Source organism: Myotis myotis, unplaced genomic scaffold (genome assembly GCF_014108235.1).
Source record: "Myotis myotis isolate mMyoMyo1 unplaced genomic scaffold, mMyoMyo1.p scaffold_m19_p_2, whole genome shotgun sequence".
NCBI classification, from domain to species: Eukaryota; Metazoa; Chordata; class Mammalia; order Chiroptera; family Vespertilionidae; genus Myotis; species Myotis myotis.
In genome coordinates, this window is record NW_023416324.1 from 3,042,537 (window position 1) to 3,061,895 (window position 19,359).

At 58.5% G+C, this 19,359-nt stretch overlaps 1 protein-coding gene across 5 annotated transcripts in view; it reads right to left on the minus strand.

Annotated features, from left to right (window-relative positions):
* Window positions 1-8,978: 8,978 nt before the first annotated feature.
* The window catches only part of RERE (arginine-glutamic acid dipeptide repeats), a 403,197-nt gene continuing 392,816 nt past the window's right edge, over window positions 8,979-19,359 (minus strand). For 4 of the 5 annotated variants that reach the window (XM_036350921.1, XM_036350922.1, XM_036350924.1 and 1 more), the window contains 9 exons: window positions 19,133-19,332; window positions 17,926-18,087; window positions 17,358-17,471; window positions 15,856-17,168; window positions 15,555-15,777; window positions 14,026-14,749; window positions 12,365-12,511; window positions 11,813-11,993; window positions 8,979-11,530 (listed from right to left, as the gene is read on the minus strand). In XM_036350921.1, the coding sequence (XP_036206814.1) occupies window positions 11,497-11,530; window positions 11,813-11,993; window positions 12,365-12,511; window positions 14,026-14,749; window positions 15,555-15,777; window positions 15,856-17,168; window positions 17,358-17,471; window positions 17,926-18,087; window positions 19,133-19,332 (3,098 nt within the window). In that variant the 3' untranslated portion in view covers window positions 8,979-11,496. The remainder of the gene's footprint in view (window positions 11,531-11,812; window positions 11,994-12,364; window positions 12,512-14,025; window positions 14,750-15,554; window positions 15,778-15,855; window positions 17,169-17,357; window positions 17,472-17,925; window positions 18,088-19,132; window positions 19,333-19,359) is intronic. The other variant, XM_036350923.1, reaches the window with a different exon arrangement.

Consider the following 19,359-nt stretch of genomic DNA (forward strand, 5'->3'; position numbering starts at 1 on the left):
CCCATCTGGGGAGCAGGTGTAAGGATTTGTTTTTATTGTTGAGAGTATTACAGATGCCCCCCACTTTCCTACCCTTTGCTTCCTCTACCCAGCCCCGGCCCCACCCCAGGTCTTCCCTCACTTCTGCCTATGCCCATGGGTTATGCATATCCTATCTAATAAAGAGAGAATATGCAAATTGGCCATCACTCCGCCACAAAGATGGCAGTGCCCATAGCCACAAGATGGTGGCACCCAGTCCTCTCAGCCCCACTGGAGTCCCCCAGTCCTGGGGGGCCGCCCCTGAGAGCAGGCAGTGTGAGTGGCCTGACAGAATACTTGCTTCATCGCTACGGTGACGAGGCAAGTGTTCCACCCTGGCCACAGAAAGCCTCTGGGCAGGGGCACAGAGCAGCCAGGGTGGAATGCTTGTGTCGTCACCCTGGCAACGAGGCAAGCATTCCATGCCCAGCTGTGGAGGGCCTCTGGCTGGGGAGGGCAATTGGGGGCCATGAGGCCGGCAGGGGAGGGCATTTGGGGGCCATGAGGCCAGCAGGAAAGGGCATTTGGAGGTGATCAGGCCAGCTGGGGAGGGCAATTGGGGGTGAGCAGGCTGGCAGGCAGAGTGGTTAGGGGCAATCGGGCAGGCAGGCAGGTGAACGGTTAGGAGCCAGCGGTCCCAGATTGTGAAAGGGATGTCCACCTGCCAGTTTAGGCCTGATCCTACAGGGACATCCCCCGGTAGTCAGACATCCCCCAAGGGGTCCCAGATTGAAGAGGGTGCAGGCCGGGCTGAGGGACACCCCCCCCCCCCGCATGAATTTCGTGCACCAGGCCACTAGTCTGTATATAAGTTCTTTGGTTCAGTTCCCCCACCCCCCTCCCCTCTGAGATCTGTCAGCCTGATCCATGCATCCATGCCTCTGGACCAATTTTGTTCATCAGATTCCACATATGAGTGAGATGATGTGATACTTGTCTTTCTCTGACTGGCTTATTTCACTCAGCATAACACTGTCCAGGTCCAACCATTCTGTTCCAAAGGGTAAGAGCTTCTTTTTCTTTTGCAGCTGCATAGTATTCCATTGCCACAGCTTTTTTATCCTCTCATCTATTGATGGGCACTTTTTCCAGATCTTAGCTATCCTATATAATAAAGAGCTAATATGCTAATTAGACCGAACAGCAGAACGACCGTCAGGATGACCATCCGGATGACCTTCCGGATGAAGCCTGGGCTGCAAGGGCCACGACCCTTCCATGAATTTCGTGCATTGGGCCTCTAGTCTATATATATAAAAGCCTAAGCAACCGAACGACCAGTCGACTGGTCGCTATGATGCACACTGACCACCAGGGGGCAGATGCTCAATGCAGGAGCTGCCCCTCTGGTGGTCAATGCACTCCCACAGTGGGAGTGTCGCTCAGCTGACCGACCCATCCTGGCCTGGTGGCAGCCACTCACTCCCTCAGTAGTCCTGCAGGTCCAATCTCCGAAGAATGGGCCAGGGACCAACTGACTGGTGCCACCAGCACTTTCCCAACAGCGCTGCCCGCCTCTTGGAAGTCGGCCTCAGGCACCGGGGCTGCTTCCCCTCCCTAGATGCTCCACAAGAAATGATATAAAAGTGGCCACCAGGTGGCTCCCGACAACTGGCACAAACATCAGTGGGATGGATCCGGATCTGGATCCCAGGCCGGCAATGGCGTCCCACCACCTGCCCGGAGGGCTGATCACATCTCGTCCCCCCACACGCCCTCAGGATGGGCGCCAGATTCAGGGCTCACGGCTGGTGAGTGCCACTGTGGCATCGTGAGCCTCTCCCGATCTGGACTGGGCACGAGCTCACGGCAGGCACAATGGGGCTGGGGCTGGGGCCAGGGTGAGCGGGAGTGGCAGGTGGCATTGGACTGCCGATTTCAGCCCGATCCCCACAGGCCATGCTGAGGAACCCCACTGGTGCATGAATCCGTGCACCGGGCCTCTAGCTGTAAATAAGGCTGTTGTGAATATAGGGGTGCATATATTCTTTCTGATTGGTGTTTCTGGTTTCTTAGAATATATTCCCAGAGGTGGGATTGCTGGATCAAATGGCAATTCCATTTTTAATTTTTTGAGGAAACTCCATACTGTTTTCCATAGTGGCTGCACCAATCTGCATTCCCACCAGCAGTGAACTAGTGTTCCCCTTATCTCCACATCCTTGCCAGCACTTGTTGTTTGTTGATGTGTTGATGGTAGCCACTCTGGCAGGTGTGAAGGGATAGCTCATTGTAGTTTTAATTTGTATCTCTGATGATTAGTGACATTAAGCATTTTTTCATATGTCTATTGGCCATCTATGTGTCCTTTTTAGATAAGTGTCTATTCATGTCCTGTGACCATTTTTTAAATTGGATTGTTTGTCTTCCTGGTGTTGAGTTGTATGAGTTCTTTCTATATTTTAGAAATTAAGCCCTTATCAGATGTATCGCTGGTGAATATGTTCTCCCATACAGTGGGTTCCCTTTTCATTTTGTGGATGGTTTCTTTTACTGGGCAGCTTTTTAGTTTGATGTAGTCTCATTTATTTTTTTTGTTTCTCTTGCCCTAGATCTGTGGTCAGCAAACCGCAGCTCACGAGCCACATGTGGCTCTTTGGCCCCCTGAGTGTGGCCACGAAGTTTCAATCGCACTGTATGTGCACGCCTGCACGTGGTATTTTGTGGAAGAGCCACACTCAAGGGGCCGCAGTTTGCCAACCACTGCCCTAGATGAATTGGTAAAAATACTGCTATGTGAGATGTCTGAGATTTTACTGCTTATGTTTCCTTCTAGGATTTCTATGGTTTCAGAACTTACATTTAAGTCTTACCCATGTTGAGTTTATTCTTGTATATGGTGTAAGTTGGTGGTCTAGTTTTTCTTTCTTTTTTTTCTTTTGCATGTACTTTCCTAACACCATTTATTGAAGAGATCTTTACTCCATGTAGGCTCTTGCCTCCTTTGTCAATTATTAAATGACCATAATGGTGTGGGTCAATTTCTGGGGTCTCTGCCATGGGCTATTTGGTTTATATGCCTGTTCTTGTGCCAGTATCAGGCTGTTTGGATGACAGTGGCTTTGTAGTATAGTTTGATATCCAGTATTGTGATCCCTATAACTTTGTTGTCCTTTCTCAAGATCGCTAAGGTTATTTGGGGTCTTTTTTGGTTCCATATACATTTTTGGAATATTTGTTGTAGATCTGTGAATGATGCCATTAGTATTTTAATAAGGATTGCATTGAATCCTCTATTTCTTTTTTCAATGTTCTAGTTTTCTGAGTACAGGTCTTGGTTAAGTTTATTCCTAAGTATATTATTATTTTGTTGTTGCAACGGTAAGTGGGATTTTTAAATCAGTTTCTCTTTGGGAGTTTACTATTGGTGTATAAAAATGCCATTGTTTTCTGGGTGTTAATTTTGTATCTTACTATTTTGCCAAATGCATTCATTAAATACAGCAGCTTTTTGGTGGAGTCTTTAGGGTTTTCTATGTACAATATGCCATCTGCTGCTAATGAGTTTTACTTCCTCCTTCCCAATTTGAATGCCTTTGGTTTTTTTCTTCTTGAAAGCAGACATCCCTGTCCTGTTCCTGATCTTAAGGGAAATGCTTTTAGTTTTTGCCCATTGAGTATGATGTTGGTTGTAGGTTTGTCATATATGGCCTTTATCATGTTGAGGTATGGTCCCTCTGTTCCCACTTTGCTGGTAGCCTTTATCATAAATGGGTGGGGGATTGTGTCAATGCCTTTTCTGTGTCTGTTGATATGACCGTGTGATTTTTATCCTTCATTTTGCTCATGTGATGTATATTTGATTTGGAAATATTGTATCAGTCTTGCATACCCAGAATAATAAATCCAGGTTGGTCATAGTATATAATCTTTTAAAAAAAAATACATTGTTGGACCCAATTTGCTAATATTTTGTTGAGTATTTTAGCATCTAAGTTCATCAGGGATTTTGGCCTGTAATTTTCTTTCTTTGTAGTGTCTTTTATCTGGTTTTGGAATTAGGATAATGTTGGCCTTATAAAAAGAGCTTGGAAGTCTCTTGAATTTTTTTCTAATAGTTTGGGAGGATGGGTGTTAGTTCTTCTTTGAATGTTTGGTAAAACTCACCTGTTAAGCCATCTGGTCCAGGACTTTTTTTTTGCTGGGAGTATTTTGATTACTGCTTCAACTTCATTAGTTGTTATCGGCCTATTCAGATTTTCTGATTCTTCCTGATTTGAGTTGTGGAAGATTGTATGTTTATAGGATTTTTTTCATTTCACCAGGTTGTCGAATTTGTTGGCATATGGTTGTTCATAATATTTTCTTGCAATAAGATCATTTATTGGAGGTTAAGGTGTAACTCAATGGTTATCAACTGGCAGTGACTGGCCCCTCACCCCACCCCAGGCTTTTGGCCGTATCTGGAGATATTGTGGTTGTCACAACTTGGGTGGCTGCTACCGTCCAGAGTTGCTGTAAATACCCTGCAATGCACAGTACAGACCCCACAACAGAGTTGAAACCCATCTCCAAATGTCAGTAGTGCTGAGGTGGACAGAGCCTGGCCTAACTGTACATTGCACCCCAGAGTAGAGTTAGAGCATACAGTGCCTTGGGGTCAGGTCTAATAGTCATTCACTCACTCACTCTCACATCCATCCACCTACCCATCCATCCATCTACCCATTTATCCTCCCATCCACCTATCCATCCATCCTCCCACCCACCCACCCACAAGTTCCCTGGGTATGGCAGGCAGAGAATGGCAAGTGCTGGAGATCGAGCTGTGAGCAACAAGTGTCTGCCCTCATTCAGCTGGTGTGAGGAGAGGAGACAATACGCTGAGGTCTATGCTGGGGACGGCAGGTAGGTGCTGCGAAAAACAAGAGCAGGGGAGACCTGCTGATGGTCGGGAGAGCTGCCAGGGAGAAGGGAGTGGCCTCTCTGGTGAGGTGCCATTTGAACAGCGCCCTGGTGAAGAGCGGAAGATATCTGAGATCAGAGGTGGGAACTTGCTTGGCGTGTTCAAGGGACCACAGGCAGCAAAACACTCAGAATGTGAACAGCTCCATCCGGTGGGAACCTGGAGGAGGTGAAGCAGATGCCTGCCCTGACTGGGCCCTGGGCTCCCTTAGTGCCTGCCCGCTGCCCTCCGGGAGCAGAGGGCTCCTGGGTCCGGTCCTTCCTCTGTGCCCCTTGCCCCGGCCCAGAACCTCTGCCCATCCCCTTGCCTGCGGTCTACCCTCATGGCCCACCTTTCACCCTGCAGGTCTGAGCCCACCCCTTTCAACACCCTCTAGACCAGCCGTGGGCAAACTACGGCCCGTGGGCCGGATCCGGCCCGTTTGAAATGAATAAAACTAAAAAAAAAAAAAAAGACTGTACCCTTTTATGTAACGATGTTTACTTTGAATTTATATTAGTTCACACAAACACTCCATCCATGCTTTTGTCCCGGTCCTCCGGTCCAGTTTAAGAATCCATTGTGGCCCTCGAGTCAAAGTTTGCCCACCCCTGCTCTAGACTCCTAGTACCTGAGGAGCCAACTCTCAAGTCCTCATGCCCAGCCTGGACCCTGAGGGTCTTCCTATGCCCGCCACCCTCTGCACAGTTTCAGCCTCCGTACTGAGCCACAGCGCCCCCTCCAGGGCAGCCACAGCGCCCCCTCCAGGGCAGCCACAGCCCATGCCCGTGCTCATGCTCTTCCCACAGGCGAGGTCTTTCCACCTCGTCTCTTCCCATCAATTTCTGATTCATCCACATTGACCTAAAATGCTCCCTCCTCCATGAAGCCCACCTGGTTGGAATCAGTGAGTCTTTGCCCTGTGCCTTCACATCATGCCATTGTACCTTCACGGTTATGAACCATGAGCTAAGCAGAGCAGGTCTCATCATTCCTGCTCCATGTGTGGGTGGCACAGAGAGGTTCGGTGACTTTCCAAAGTCACCCAGCTCCTTCGAGGCTCCTTCCCTGGGACTCCAGACTCATCCTCCCACATTTATACTGCTTAGATGAGCTTTAGATTTTTCTAGAAAATGTGAATGGGGGGAAAAAGGGGACCTATGTTCAACAATAAAGATAAAAAGTAAAACGTTGAGTGTGGGTCCCCGGGCTGGGCCGTTTTGCTGTAGAACGGTCATATGTGAGAGACAGGAACGAGGGGCTCCCTGCTCGCTCTTGGCCCGCCACACCCTGGGCCCTCCTCCTAGAACTTTCTACATCAACGAAGATCACTTTGCAAGCGGGAAGGGCCGTCGTCAGCCTCTCGTCCCAAGGAGCTGCCGAGTCGGCGCTGGTTGCTGGGGCCGCTTGGCCAGCCCCCAAACGCTGCCCTTGACCCGGGCCTGTTCCCGGCCGACCGCAGAGGCAGCACCAGGAGGCCGGCTCGCTGAGCCACACCCGCTCCATTCCCTCTCGGAGCAGCTCTCTCTCCTGAACCGAGCTGCGACGGCGGGGACGGCAGCGCTGCGGGTGGCCCCCGAGGCCCGAGGCCGCCCTGCGTGAGCTCCGCGCTGCCTGCGCCCCTCGCCTCCCGCCCCGCCGTGAGGAAGGTGGCACCCCCCCACCCGGCGGACCTGCGCCCTTCGCTTCCCGCCCCGCCGTGAGGAAGGTGGCACCCCCCTACCCGGCGGACCTGCGCCCCTCGCCTCCCGCCCCGCCGTGAGGAAGGTGGCACCCCCCTACCCGGCGGACCTGCGCCCCTCGCCTCCCGCCCCGCCGTGAGGAAGGTGGCACCCCCCTACCCGGCGGACCTGCGCCCCTCGCCTCCCGCCCCGCCGTGAGGAAGGTGGCACCCCCCTTACCCGGCGGACCTGCGCCCCTCGCCTCCCGCCCCGCCGTGAGGAAGGTGGCAGCACCCCACCCGGCGGACCTGCGCCCCTCGCCTCCCGCCCCGCCGTGAGGAAGGTGGCAGCACCCCACCCGGCGGACCTGCGCCCCTCGCTTCCCGCCCCGCCGTGAGGAAGGTGGCAGCACCCCACCCGGCGGACCTGCGCCCCTCGCTTCCCGCCCCGCCGTGAGGAAGGTGGCAGCACCCCACCCGGCAGACCTGCACCCCGAATCGGGGCTGACTCCGGCCCCATAGCGGCGTCCGGAGGCCGGGCCCTCCCCGCGGCCCGACTGCAGCTGCTCCGGGCTCAGCAAGGGGAGAGCGAGCTTTGCTCTGCGGTCCTGGGGCGCTAAAACCAAGCAAAGGCCACGATGGTCCCGGATGTTGAAGCCACGCGACTGTCCCCTCAGCAAACCTGAAGGTCAGTCGTGCTCCCTGGCGCTCCCCGGGGGGCACAGCACCCAGGATGACACGCGCCGGTCGAGGGAACAGATGGCAAAGCCACAGCGGCCGTCTTCCTAGGCGGTGGCGAGCCCCGGGCGGCATCTGACAGGTGGAGGGACTGGAGGTGCTTCCCGGGACCGTGCCAGAACTGGCCACACCGGCCCTGAGCGTCTGCAGGTCCACACGGCGCGTCCTGAGGCCTCGTCCTGGCTGAGCACCTCCTCCTGGAAGACCCGGAGGTGAGGTGTCCTGAGTTGGGGGCACAAGGGCCCGCGGGGCAGCAGCAGCAGCTCGGGCTTTTCCGTGTGTGTGCGCGTGCGTGCGTGTGTGTGCGTGTGTGCGCGTGTGCGTGCATGTGTGTGTGCGCGTGTGCGTGCATGTGTGTGTGCGCGTGTCGGGTACTGAGGCCGTCATGCTTGGAAACCCCCCAACTGAAGATGCTCTTCCAGCTCGTGAAACCCCCATGTAGGTCCCAACACGGGGCCAGGCGCCGGGATGCAGCCGAGAACAGAAGAGAATCTTTCGTGGTCATTACACCCACGCCTGGGTCCTGCCCGCCCCACCGCAGCCCCCAGGCCCCTTCCCTGCTGTGACCTGTCCCAGTTGCCCTTTTATGTCCAGCTCCCTGCCTCCAGGAAATGTCAATTTTACAAAATACTCAGCACACCCGCGCCTCCCTCCTGGAGCGTCTGGGGGAAGGGGAGGAGGACCTTAACCCGCAGCCCCGGAGATGCTGCCTGGACCTTGCAGACTGCCCCCTGGTGGCCAAGACTTGAAGTGCCGGCGAGGACCTGGGAAGGGACCTTGGCGAGCCCTCTGAGGGCTGCCTACAAAGTGCCTTAAAATTGTTTTCCACCTAATTCACCACATGGGTGTCCACACCCGAGGGGCTCACCAGAGGCCACAAGTGTAAACAGACTCTGCCCGAGCTTCTGCCGGTGAGGCGGGGGCAGAGGCGGGTGCGCGGCAGGTGGTGCCACGGCCAGCCCACGCCTGGGAAACAGACCTGTGCGGCCGACAAGGCCCTTCTTCGGCGTCACTACCCATTCAGATGCGTCTTGGCGTTGACTTTCCCATCTGCAGTTCATGACTGTACCCACTGAAGCCGGGCTTCACCAACAGCCCGCTGCTCTGAGACCAGCAAAGATGGCACCTGGGTTCCTGCTGCCCACGTTCCCTCCCCGCCCTCTTCTCACCCATGACCCAGAGTGTGGGGGCCCCACAGCTGGCTGCCCCTCCTCTGCTCCCCCTCGGGGTCTGGGTGCGAGCCGGGGCAGCACAGGGGGGGCAGGAAGGGGCAGGGCAGGAGGAACCCAGGAGGCGGCGGCCGTGCACAGGCCACACACCTTGCGGGTGCCCACCCATCAGCAGTGTGGGGTGATGGCGGGGGGGACAGACCTGGGAGAGGGGCCTTGGTCCCAGTGCACCCACCCTGGGGCCCATTCTGCGGGTGGGGAGCCTCGTGCAGGTCAAGTATCTCAACGGCAGGTCGGAGTGTCTCCCGAGAACAAGTGTACTCACCTCCCTCCCAGACAGAGCCGACGTGGACCTTTCCAGAAGCTGCTTTGAAAGGTGAGCTGTGTGCCGGCAACAGCTGAGGGCACCAGATGCCCCCTCCGCCCTTCCCCACCCCGGGGGACCCAGGTAGGGCCAACAGCCAACACCTCACCCGCCCCCAGGAACGAGACACAGGCCGCGGGGTCCACCGGTCGACACCAGCTGTTGTAGTGTAGCTTGGTTTTATTTATGTCCACAAAGATTTCCAAAAAATTACAAAATACTCGAATGGAGAGAGCACAGAAGTCACGATCTCTGGTGTCTACGCTGCTCACACTGTGTTAGCTCACGGCAAACTACTCATATGTACATTTAGCTTCAAGGTACAGACACGCGGCACGTCGGACACACCTCGCTCTGCGGCCGCTGCGTGAGACCTGAAGCGCAACCTTGACAACATGGAACGAGATACATACAAAACACAGAAAAGCAAAACTGAACTTCAAACAAAGGAAGGAAAACCCAGAAGGAAACCAAGGGGCCGGGCTTCAAAGACCCCGCGAAGGCCGGGCCCCTCCGCGGCAGCTGGCCAGGCGAGGGCCTCTGACTGGAGGGGTCTCAGTGCTTCACCACGGGATGTGGGGGAACCAGGGCCTGACAGACTCGCCTTCCACAGCTTTCAACACAGACTTCAAAGCACTAACCTCCCTCTTCTTTGGAAAAATGGATGCTGGGGAGGAGGTGAAGGGGCCTGACTGAATGGCAGGCCGTGTTCTACCAGAAGTAAAATGCGGGACGGGAGAAGGTGGGGCAGAGGCAGGAGGCCGGGGGCAGCGGGCGCGGCGGACGGGCAGGCCCCCAGGAGAGCAGCGGCCAGAGAGCAGCCACCGCCCCGAGGAACGCGTGCCCCTGCCAACGCAGCCACAGGTCCGATGACAAAGGGTTCATTTGAGCTTGTCTCCCCTGTAAGGAGCTAAATTTAAGGCAGAAATGGAATGGAAGAAAACTAAAGAAAAAACTACAAACATTTTCAACAAATAAAACAATCCTCTATCTGTCCCAACTGAAAGTAAAGGCGGTTTAGCGGGGATGGGAAATGCCCGGACCTGCGCTGCCACCTGGGTGGCTGGTCCCAGCGCCAGCCTCCCTTCCTACCCACGGGCTCGGGTCCTGGACGTACTTCACATCCCCCAGCCCACAGATATGCTCTCGTCTGACAATTCTTGTATGTGGCCACCACAGGCCACGGCAGAAACAGCCCTCAAGAATCTGAGGGAAGAGTGAGGAAAAGGTCCCACCTGGCAGGAACAGGTGCAGCCAGCCAGTCTCCCCCTCTCGGCCACGCAGAAGGCCGAGCCCCCAGCTGGCACCTCCCAGGGAAGCCCGCCTTCCCTTCCCCGTGTGCGGCTGCCACTCCAGTTCCCACTTTGGGATGAAGGGTGGGACTCAACTGGTGTCCCTGTCTGACACGGTCACCAAGCTCCTGGTAGACACACAGGCCACCACCCATAGCCGTGCCAACTCCGGGGTCTCACCCACCCAGAAAGCAGCCCCGGGCTGTGGCGAGGACGGCCCGGCCTGGCGAGATCGCCTGAGGACACACGAAAGGGCAGACGGCTAACAGAGCCTCTGGCCAGCACACGTGCTGAGTTACTTGCAGGGAATCGTTCCAAGAATGTTTATGCAGTTGTCAGAGTGAGAAGGGCAGTTCGGACAGAACAATCAAACACGTGCGCCTAGAACCCTGTCAGGAGATCTGCAACCACACACACAGAAACATGTGCTTTCTCTCTGGCAGACACAGGACGGTGGACATTTAACCCCTGCGCTCCTGGTGCAATGCCAGGAGGTCTGATCTGGCAGATGTCTGCATTGCTGGCCACGCACAAGCCAGGAACAGACCGAAGTGGAAAACCAAAGCAGCGAAACAAAAACCGCTGGTAACATTGTCCCTGCAAAACCCTGGATGCTCACTGCTGCGACCAAACCCAGGCCCAGGCTTTTGCCCATTTGTAATTAGTAACGCCCATCTGTTCCCTTTAATTAAAGGGATAATCATATATAACTTTTTATTAAAAAATCAACTCTGTATTCTGTCAATAGCCGATAGGAATTCACAATTAGTGACATGGCTGGAAAAAATAGATCGGAACAGTAGTCTGTGGAAGGAAAAAAAAAGGCTGCTCTAAAATTATTTACAGACGTAAAAAGCCGTGCTGCAGAACTTTCTCAAATTATGAAGATTTCCAACAATGTAGTAAAATAAAAGATTCTTCAAAAATTATAGCTCTTGGATTCCAAACTCATATGCCACCTATATCTGCAGCCCTGCGGGTTTTGGCACACATGTGACTGAGTGTGTCTGCACGCACAGTGAGGGTGTGACTGGGTTCTAGCACCTACTGAGAAGTCGAGGAAGGGAAGGAGACGAAAGCCGAACCCCAAGATTGCTGGGTAGTTTTCTGAATGTTCAGTCCAGTCCAGTCCAGGACTCACTAAGTTTCTGGGGGACTGTCATGCAGGGAGACCCAAACCAGTCTCAAGGAATCCTCTCTACAAACACACACTATTATGCTGACAGAATTTTAGTTGTGGGCTTTTAAATATAGAAAGAAATCTTTAGAAGATATTCTTTTGCTTTTGCAGCTCCTATTGTATGTAAAAAGTCCTGTTTACCCCCCCAAGACTGGGGCTTCCACAGCCAGCGTTAACAATAAATAACTTATAACTGCTTGTCACCTTCTTTCTTCAGTCGACTGGAAAGAGAAGCAGAGGAGAGCGACTTCAGCACCAGATGGGGGCTCCCAAGCAGTTGGCCTGCCCTGCCCCACCCCCCAAGAAGGCTCTATGGGGGTCCCCTCTAGGGCCACATGTAGCCAGGGGAGGAGCCTGATGCTTGCTGATAGGGGAGAAGCATCATGGGCACAGCCAGGAAGGGGGGCCCTCAGGCTGGGGCAGTGGCCCATGGGGTGGGGGGTGGGGGGGGTAGGTGGGAGCCCAGCCAGCCTGCCCCTCCCTCAGGCCCCTCCCCACCTCACCTGTAATAATCTTCCTGACTTGGTAGGTGGCTGCCATGCATGTGGGGGTGTGCGTGCAGCCACTGCTGTTCCATGGCCAGTCTCTGCAGCTCAGCCGACTGGGCATGCATGGCCTGCAGCTGGTGGGCCGCTGACATGGGGGGTGGGATGGCCCCAGGCAGGTCTCGGGGGTAGGGGGTGCCTGCCAAACACAAAACAGTCTCCTGAACAGAGAGTCCAGGGGAATGGCCAAGACAAGGCCAAGGCCTGCAAGGAGACCAGGAGACCCCTGGGGGAGGGGTGCCCGAGTACTGCCCCTCCTCCCCCTGCTGAGTGGGCCTCAGCCTAGTGTTTCTTCCTCAGAGAGGCCCACCTTCCTAAGTCTGATTTAAATGTGGCGCCTTTGTTATTCCTTCATCCCGACTGTTCCCATCTGGGTTCCTGTTACACCTGTGCACCTCCACCCACTGAGGGGACATGTGTTGAACACATGAACCAACGAATGACCGGGCCCTTAGGCCGGACCACTAACCAGCTCCTCACTGGACCCCGCCTTCCCAGGTGCATTCTTACCAAAAACTGGGTGACGAAGCATCTCGTGCTCATGGGGGGGCTGTCCAAGCAGAGGGTTGGGGAGGGTGCCAGGGGGATAGGGAAAGCGAGCCAGGTGAGGGCCAGCAGTCAGGGGGTCCACCAGCGGGTGCACGGGGCCTGCTGAACCTGGAAGAAGGGGCAGAAGTCCAGGCACAGGTGGGTGCAGGGCTCTCCGATGCTTCCCTCCCTGGCTGGAACCCAGGGCCAACTCCTCACAACCAGGATCCGTGACCTTGACCCAAAGTGACTGTCCTCCGGCCTCCCCACTCAGCCGCAGTGGAGCTCCGGAAAGTGACACACAGTGCAGAGCGGACTATGAGCACCTGGCAGGCACGCCCCCAACCCGTTCTGCTGGACCCTGGACCAGCAGAGCCCACCTGGCCGACCGCCCAGCCAGCATTCCTCGTCCAGGCTGCCTGTACCCAGAGCCTGAAGGCGGCCAGCAGGCTGCTGTGGGCAGGGGCGGGCTCAGCGCTGTGGGCTCTCCCTTTCTGCAGTCAGCGCTGGCTCCCTCGAGTTCTCTTTCTGCCTAGAGATGCTCTTTCCAGTGCCTCCCCCCTTGGCCCGCTTCCTTCTTGTAATGGCAGCATCGCCGCCTGCCTTGTTCCCTCTCCCTGGTTCACTTTTCTCCAGACACTGACCCTTCCCACAGCCCAGGCTCGGCCACAGATGCTTCCCAGCCTGCGACAGTGGACGTGGACGGGCTTGGCCAGCACCTACAGCTGCGCCTGGCACATCAAGTGCTCAGCAAACACTTGGCCAATGAGTGTACGACGGCCTGCTTATCCTACAGCGCCAGGCGGTCTGCTGGTCACACTGCGGCTTCGAAGGCCCACACTGGGTGGCATGACACTTCCAGGTGTCGGACCACAGGGCAAATGACAGCTCCTTGGCTTCCCTGGGCCCACCTGTCAGGGCTGGGAACACGGAGAGGAAGCCAGGTGCAGCCCTCCCTCCCTGCGTCCTCCTCCCTGGCACGGAGGTCAGTCCAGGAGCAAGTCCCTCCACTGCAGCCCTGGTCCCAGGGAGCAGGCACACCGCCCACTCCAGAGCAGGGTCAGAGCACCCCCTCCTCCAACTGCCTCAAACCAGCCTGCACCCCAAGCTGGCCAGGCAGGCACTCACCCCCAGGGCGAGCAGGGCTGGGCAGCCCTCGCTGGTGAGCCGGAAACCTAGGCCTCATTCCCGAAGAGGGCAGGAAGACTACAGCCTGCCTTTCTGGGTGTCCCAGTGGCTCCAGCTGGCTCCCAAGGCCTTCCCTGTCCTCAGGCCCTGCCTCCTGCCCTAAACCTGCCCGGTGAGCACAGGCTGCTTCTCCTCCCGGGCCCACCCCGGCCCAGGGCCAAGAAGCTAAGCTTTATCCCGGAGGCGCAGGCAGAAGGGCGCAGGGTGGCGCAGCTTTCTGGGGACCTGCAGCTCTGGAGAGCTGGGGGCTGAGCAGACCCAGGCTGCCCCGAGTAGTGGCAGTGATTCCTCGGGGCTCACTGGATGCTCTGCGCTGGACGTTCTAGGACCTGCCTGGAACTAGGGCTTGTTTAGAAGAGAACAGTCTCTGCTCTGGGCCGGCAGCTCCATTTCTGGGCCACACCTCCTCACCCAGAGCCAACCCACAGTGCCCTCTCAGCAGGCCGGGCACCTACCTTGGTGGAGGGGGTCCTGCTGGTGGAGGTGGAGGTGCGAGTGGATGTGTGAGTGCTGGTGATGGTGCGGAGTCACGTTGAACATCTGCAGTCGGGCCAGAGGGTCGCTGGTCAGCGATGCCATCCGCTCGGCGTGAATCCGCTCGGCTGCCAGTCTATCGGGGTAGCTCATCTCGGGCCGCAGCTGGGGGCCCGCCAGGGCCAGTCTCTCCCTCTCCAAGGGGTTCAGGCCCGGGTGGAACGAAGCAAAAGGGTGGGGGCCCGCCGTGGGGGGAATGGTGAGGGCGCTGTGCCGGGCGAAGTGCTCCATGGGGTTGGTGGCTGGGTGCAGGGGGTCCAGCTCGGGGGGCTTCACCTCGAAGCCCGGCTTCATCCTCTCCCGCAGCTCCCGCTCCCGGATCTCCCGCTCCCGGATCTCCCGCTCTCGGAGCTCCCGCTCCCGGATGGTGGGGTCGACGTTGTAGAGGCCGGGCATGTGGTAGGCCAGCAGCGGGTCAGTGGGGTTGAGGGGCATGTAGAAGGGGTGGTTGCGGTTGGTGGGCGACATGACGTGGGGCCGGGCGTACTCGCTCAGAGTCCGAAGGGCAGGGGTGTCCGGCCCGATGTATGGGGGCACAGCAGCAATGGTGGTTGGCGGTGGCTCGAAGGATGGCCGCATGTGGCTGGGACCACCGAGCTGGGGGTCGCTGAGGCGGCCCTCATGTGCCGAGCTGGATGCCTTCTGCTGAGGAAATGGAGGGTGTGGGGGGAGACCAGTTGCCTAGTGCTCCTGGGGAGGTGAGCTCTGCCCTGTGGCCATCCTGCACTGACCAGCCAACTTGGTCCCTCCGCCCCAACACCGAGCGGTCTCAGCCACAGCCTGTGACAATGACCTGGCCCAGACCCCCCCATGACGGTCTCCTCTGTGCCTGCAGCTTCCCTTGTGTCCTGAACGGGTTCATGTACCTGTGAGACAAGGCACTGCATGGGAGGGGTCCCCCCCAACAAGGGCAAGTGCTGGGTGGCCTAGCCCACAAGAGTGCCCAGCCAGGGCCGCCAGAGGGCGTGGATGAGGCAGGTTAACGCCCCAATGCCTGGCTCTCCCCACTTTCAGTTTCTCTGCAGTTTCCTCCAATTACATGTCTACAGGCTGCTGGTCAACCAGTCTGAACCTGCCAGGGCCAAGGAGGAGGTACACAGAGGAGGGGGTCCTGGGAAAGGAGGAGGTGCACGGGTGAGCCTCTGGGGGGGGGGGGGTCCTGGGAAAGGAGGAGGTGCACGGTGAGCCTGTGGGGGAGGGGTCCTGGGAAAGGAGGAGGGGCACGGTGAGCCTCTGGGGGAGGGGTCCTGGGCTGGCTCAGGGATGAGCAGCAATCTCTGGAAAGCCTAGGATGGGGCTCAAATAGCACTGGATCCTCCAGCTGCCATGACAGTAAAACAAACAGCCTCACACAGAGCAGGTGGCCCCAGAGTCCCCGGCCTGGCATGGCCAGCGCCCCCTCCCTGCACACTCAGGCCGCCCGCCCGCCCGCCCAGGACTGAGCACTCACAGCCGCTCGCTCAGCCTCCCGCTCGCGCTCGCGCTCCCGTTCGCGTTCCTTCTCCTTCTCTTTCTCCCGCTCCCGCTCCTCTCTCGCTTTCTGCTCGGCCTCCCGTTTGGCCTTCTCGATGGCCTCCTCCCTCTTCTTGGCCAGTTTGGATCCCGCCAGAGGCATGAAGTACAGGTCGGCCCGTGCACACGAGTTGTAGCCCCGGTCCAGGTGCTTGTAGAACCTGAAAAGGCCACGTCTGCCATCGGGGCCCTGCCAAGGCCAAGGCCTGCCCTGGGCCGCCCAGCCTCCCGACACATACCTGGCTGACTGGCTGGCGTGGCTGGGCGTGTCCACCACAGTGGGCTCGGGGGACGGGCTCCTCGGTGGTGGAGGGGGGCTCTCGGGCTCCTCGGCATCGTCCAGAGCCTCTTCCTTGATCTGGACAGTGGGCAGCGGGCAGGCTGCCCCCACAGGTGTGCTGCCTCCTGAAGAAACGGCAGCAGAGCAGGGTGGCTGGGCTGACGGGCCAGGTCCCGTGAGTGGAGTGGAGGTACTGGGGCAGGACGGAGGGGTAATGGGAGGAGGGCCTCCAGGGACAAAGGGGTGCTGAGCGAATGAGGGCTGAGGGGGCGCCTGATGGAGGCCTGCGGGGGGATGGGCGGCAGCAGCAGGGGGCAGGCTCTGGCTCTGGGTCAGCACAGGAGGCTGGGCGGGGGAGGAGGGCAGTGGTTGGCTCTGAGGCATGAGCTGCAGCGGTGGGGGGTGCGCCGAAGGGGGGTGGTGTGTAGACAGGGAGCTCAGGGGCTTCAGTGCTGGAGGGGGCGGGAGGTTGGCATTCATGGAGAAGGGTGAGGGCCCTGAGAGGTGAGGTGGGTGCTTGTGGGCCTGTGGTGCTGGCAGCTGGGGGATGGGCGTAGTGGGTGGGGGCTTGATGTGAGGCATGGCCAAGGGTGCGGGTGGCAGGGGCTGCTCCCTTGGGGGCTGCTGGGGCTGCAAGACTGACTGAGAAGCTGGGGGCTGCAGGGAGGTGTGAGGGTGAGCTGCTGCCTGGGAGGCCTGTGGAGGGAGGCCAAAGGGCTGAGGGGGGCCTGGGTGCTGCAGAAGGGGCCCGGCCTGCAGGCTGTGAGGGCCGGGTGGGCCCTGACTGTGCAGGGGGGGCTGGGGATGAGGCGGGGCGGAGGTCTGGCCGGCTGGCACGGTCAGAGGCTGCAGCGGGGGATGCGGGGAGGGCAGTCGCTGTGGGTGCAGAGCAGGTGCCTGCTGGATGTGGGCATGGGAAGCAGAACCCGGCGGAGCCTGGCCGGAGGGCTGGGAGGCTGAGGGGGAGCCCTGTGGAGGAACGGCAGAGGGCGCGGGCCCCGGGGTGGGAAGCTGGGGCGCTCCTGGGGGCGCTGTGGAGGGAGCTGGGGCAGCCCCAGTGGGAGCCTGCAAGGCTGGGGGCTGGGCCTGCAGGGTCTGCTGCGCAGAGGAGTCGGAGTCACTCTCATTGTCCTGGGGGCTGGGGATGCTGGGGGACGTGCTGCGATTGTCCTGGTCGATGTCCTTGGGGTCACTGCTGCCCTCATCGTTGATGCTGCGGCTGTCGGAACTCTCCCCCTCGCCTTCGGACGGCGAGTTGGGCCGGCTGATCTCCTGAGGCAAGAGGCGGAGGGACGCTCTAGGGTGCCCTGCGTGGCCAGAGCCCGCACAGGCACAGCAGGCAGCCAGCGTGTCCTCAGGGACCAGCAGTCCTGCCCTGACCGGCGCTCCCGGGAGAGAGGGCCCTGCCCCCGGGGACGCGGCGGAGGGCCTCTCGGGCACGCGCTGCAGCCAAAGGCCCACCTGGGTTTTCGTCTTCTTGGAGCTGGTCCTGTCGGCCTCCTCTGTGTCCGAGGCCGCCTTCTCCCGCGGGCGCTTGGTGCTCTTCAGAGGCGACGAGACTCCCTCCTTCACCTTCTGCGGGGCAAGCACACAGGGGTCAGCCGAGAGGGGTCGCCTCAGCCTCGGGGGCAGGACATGGTGACTGGTGCTGACACCCCATCCTACAGTCTGAGCTCCAGCTCCAGCAGCAAGAAAGCTCTGGAAGGGGAGCGCCACCGCCAGGCGGAGCAGCACCTGGGTGGGAATAACTTGGCTTTGGGAGGAAGGAAGCCTCTTCAATCACCCCCCTGCGCCTTCCGCCTCTGAGGCCTGGGGAGCCCCGAAAGGTCAGTGCTGGGAGCTGAGCTGGACCCCCTTCTCTAGGCCCCGGGCCCCAGGCCCCAGGCTGCAGCCCCAGGCCAGGGCAAGGCTGGTTCCTGGGAGGCTCCATGGATGAGCTGCGGACCGTGTCGGAGGGAGCGGAGCACCAACTCCAGCCACCAGGCTGTCCTGGAGGGGGGCCCAGCAGCCCCCCACCCCCACCTCTTACCTTGGCCAGCTTCTTCACAGTCTCTGCTTTACTGTCGTTGCTGGAGGTGCTGGCAGCGCTGGGGGAGTTCCGGCCACTGGAGCGGATGTCTTCATTGGTGGGCGAGGTGCGACCATCAGGGCTGGCTGGCTGCTTCTTTCGACCACTGCGCAATGTCGACATCTGCCCACCCAAACCGGGGCTGGTGAGACTGGACCCCAGCACACACACAGGGGCATCAAGAGCAGACCCCAGTGTTGGCCTCATGCCAAATCCCAGCCCCTGGCAAACAACAAGCACCCTGGCTGTCCCTCACGGACAGGATCAATATGGAGTGAAGGGAGGAGGGGTGAGTGGGTGCGTTCTCATGGAGAAGCCATTCTTGGCTTCACCCCATGGCACTCGCCTCTGGGACCCCCCTGAATGACGGGCTGGAAATGAGAGAGGGTTTCTGAGGGGCCTCGGTTAGTGGGGACAGTCCCCTCCGCCACGTTCTCCAGAAAGACAATTACAGTCAGCTCTCAGTCACCTCGCCTTGTGCTTATTCCAGGTAACTGCCCAACCCAACCAAAACAGCACCTGCTGTGCCATCTGCCCGGAGGGGGTGACCCAGAGACACGAGCTGTCAAATAACCCAGCTCAGCTCCTAGACCACCGAGCACGTCAGCACGTTTCTGCAAGGCCACGGGGGCTCCGAAAAGACAGGGCACAGTGACTCACGCTGGCCCACCTGCTCCTGTGAGCGAGCAGCAGTCGGGCGGGCAGGACCTAGGGTCAGAGGAAGGTGGAGGTGCCACCCACTTGCCTAAAAGGCCCGACCTGGGAGAACCCTCACTCTCAAAGGTCCCGGCTGCATTTTCAACCTGGAAAACAGTCTCTTTATGGAAGGACGAGGCTATGCTGTGAGTAAAAACATGTACCTAAATGTTTCCAAAACTGGATCAAACATTTTTAAAAAGCCAGCAAGTTTCAAATAGCAGAGCTATGCGCCCCTAGAGACCGGCCACGGGCCAGAGGGAGGTCGGAGGGACTTGGAGAGCCTGCCCTGAGGCAAAACCGAGACCCATGGCCACACTGACGCCCCAGGAGGAGGGAGGGAGAGGACAGCCCACAGGAAAGGCTAATGCCTCCGGACAAACCGTTTCAGTCTCGGGGTGCCCGGACAGCCCTGGCACCCTAGGAAGCTGGAGGTGTGGCCGGAAGGCTCGGTTGCCGGCCTGGGACTCACCGAGCCTCGACTCCGCCGCGTCCTCATGCTATGTTTCCCGCTGAGCCCATCGTCTTCCTCTTTGACGGGTTTGAACATAAAGGGCGGGGGGTCCACGGGCTTCTCGATGGGCGGGAGCTCGCCGTATTTCTTGAAGTGGATGCGGCAGTCTGTGCAGAGCAGGATGTTCTCCCGGCCCCCGTGGTGCCAATCTTTGGAGGCTGCGTGAGGGAAGGGGGGTGGGGGCC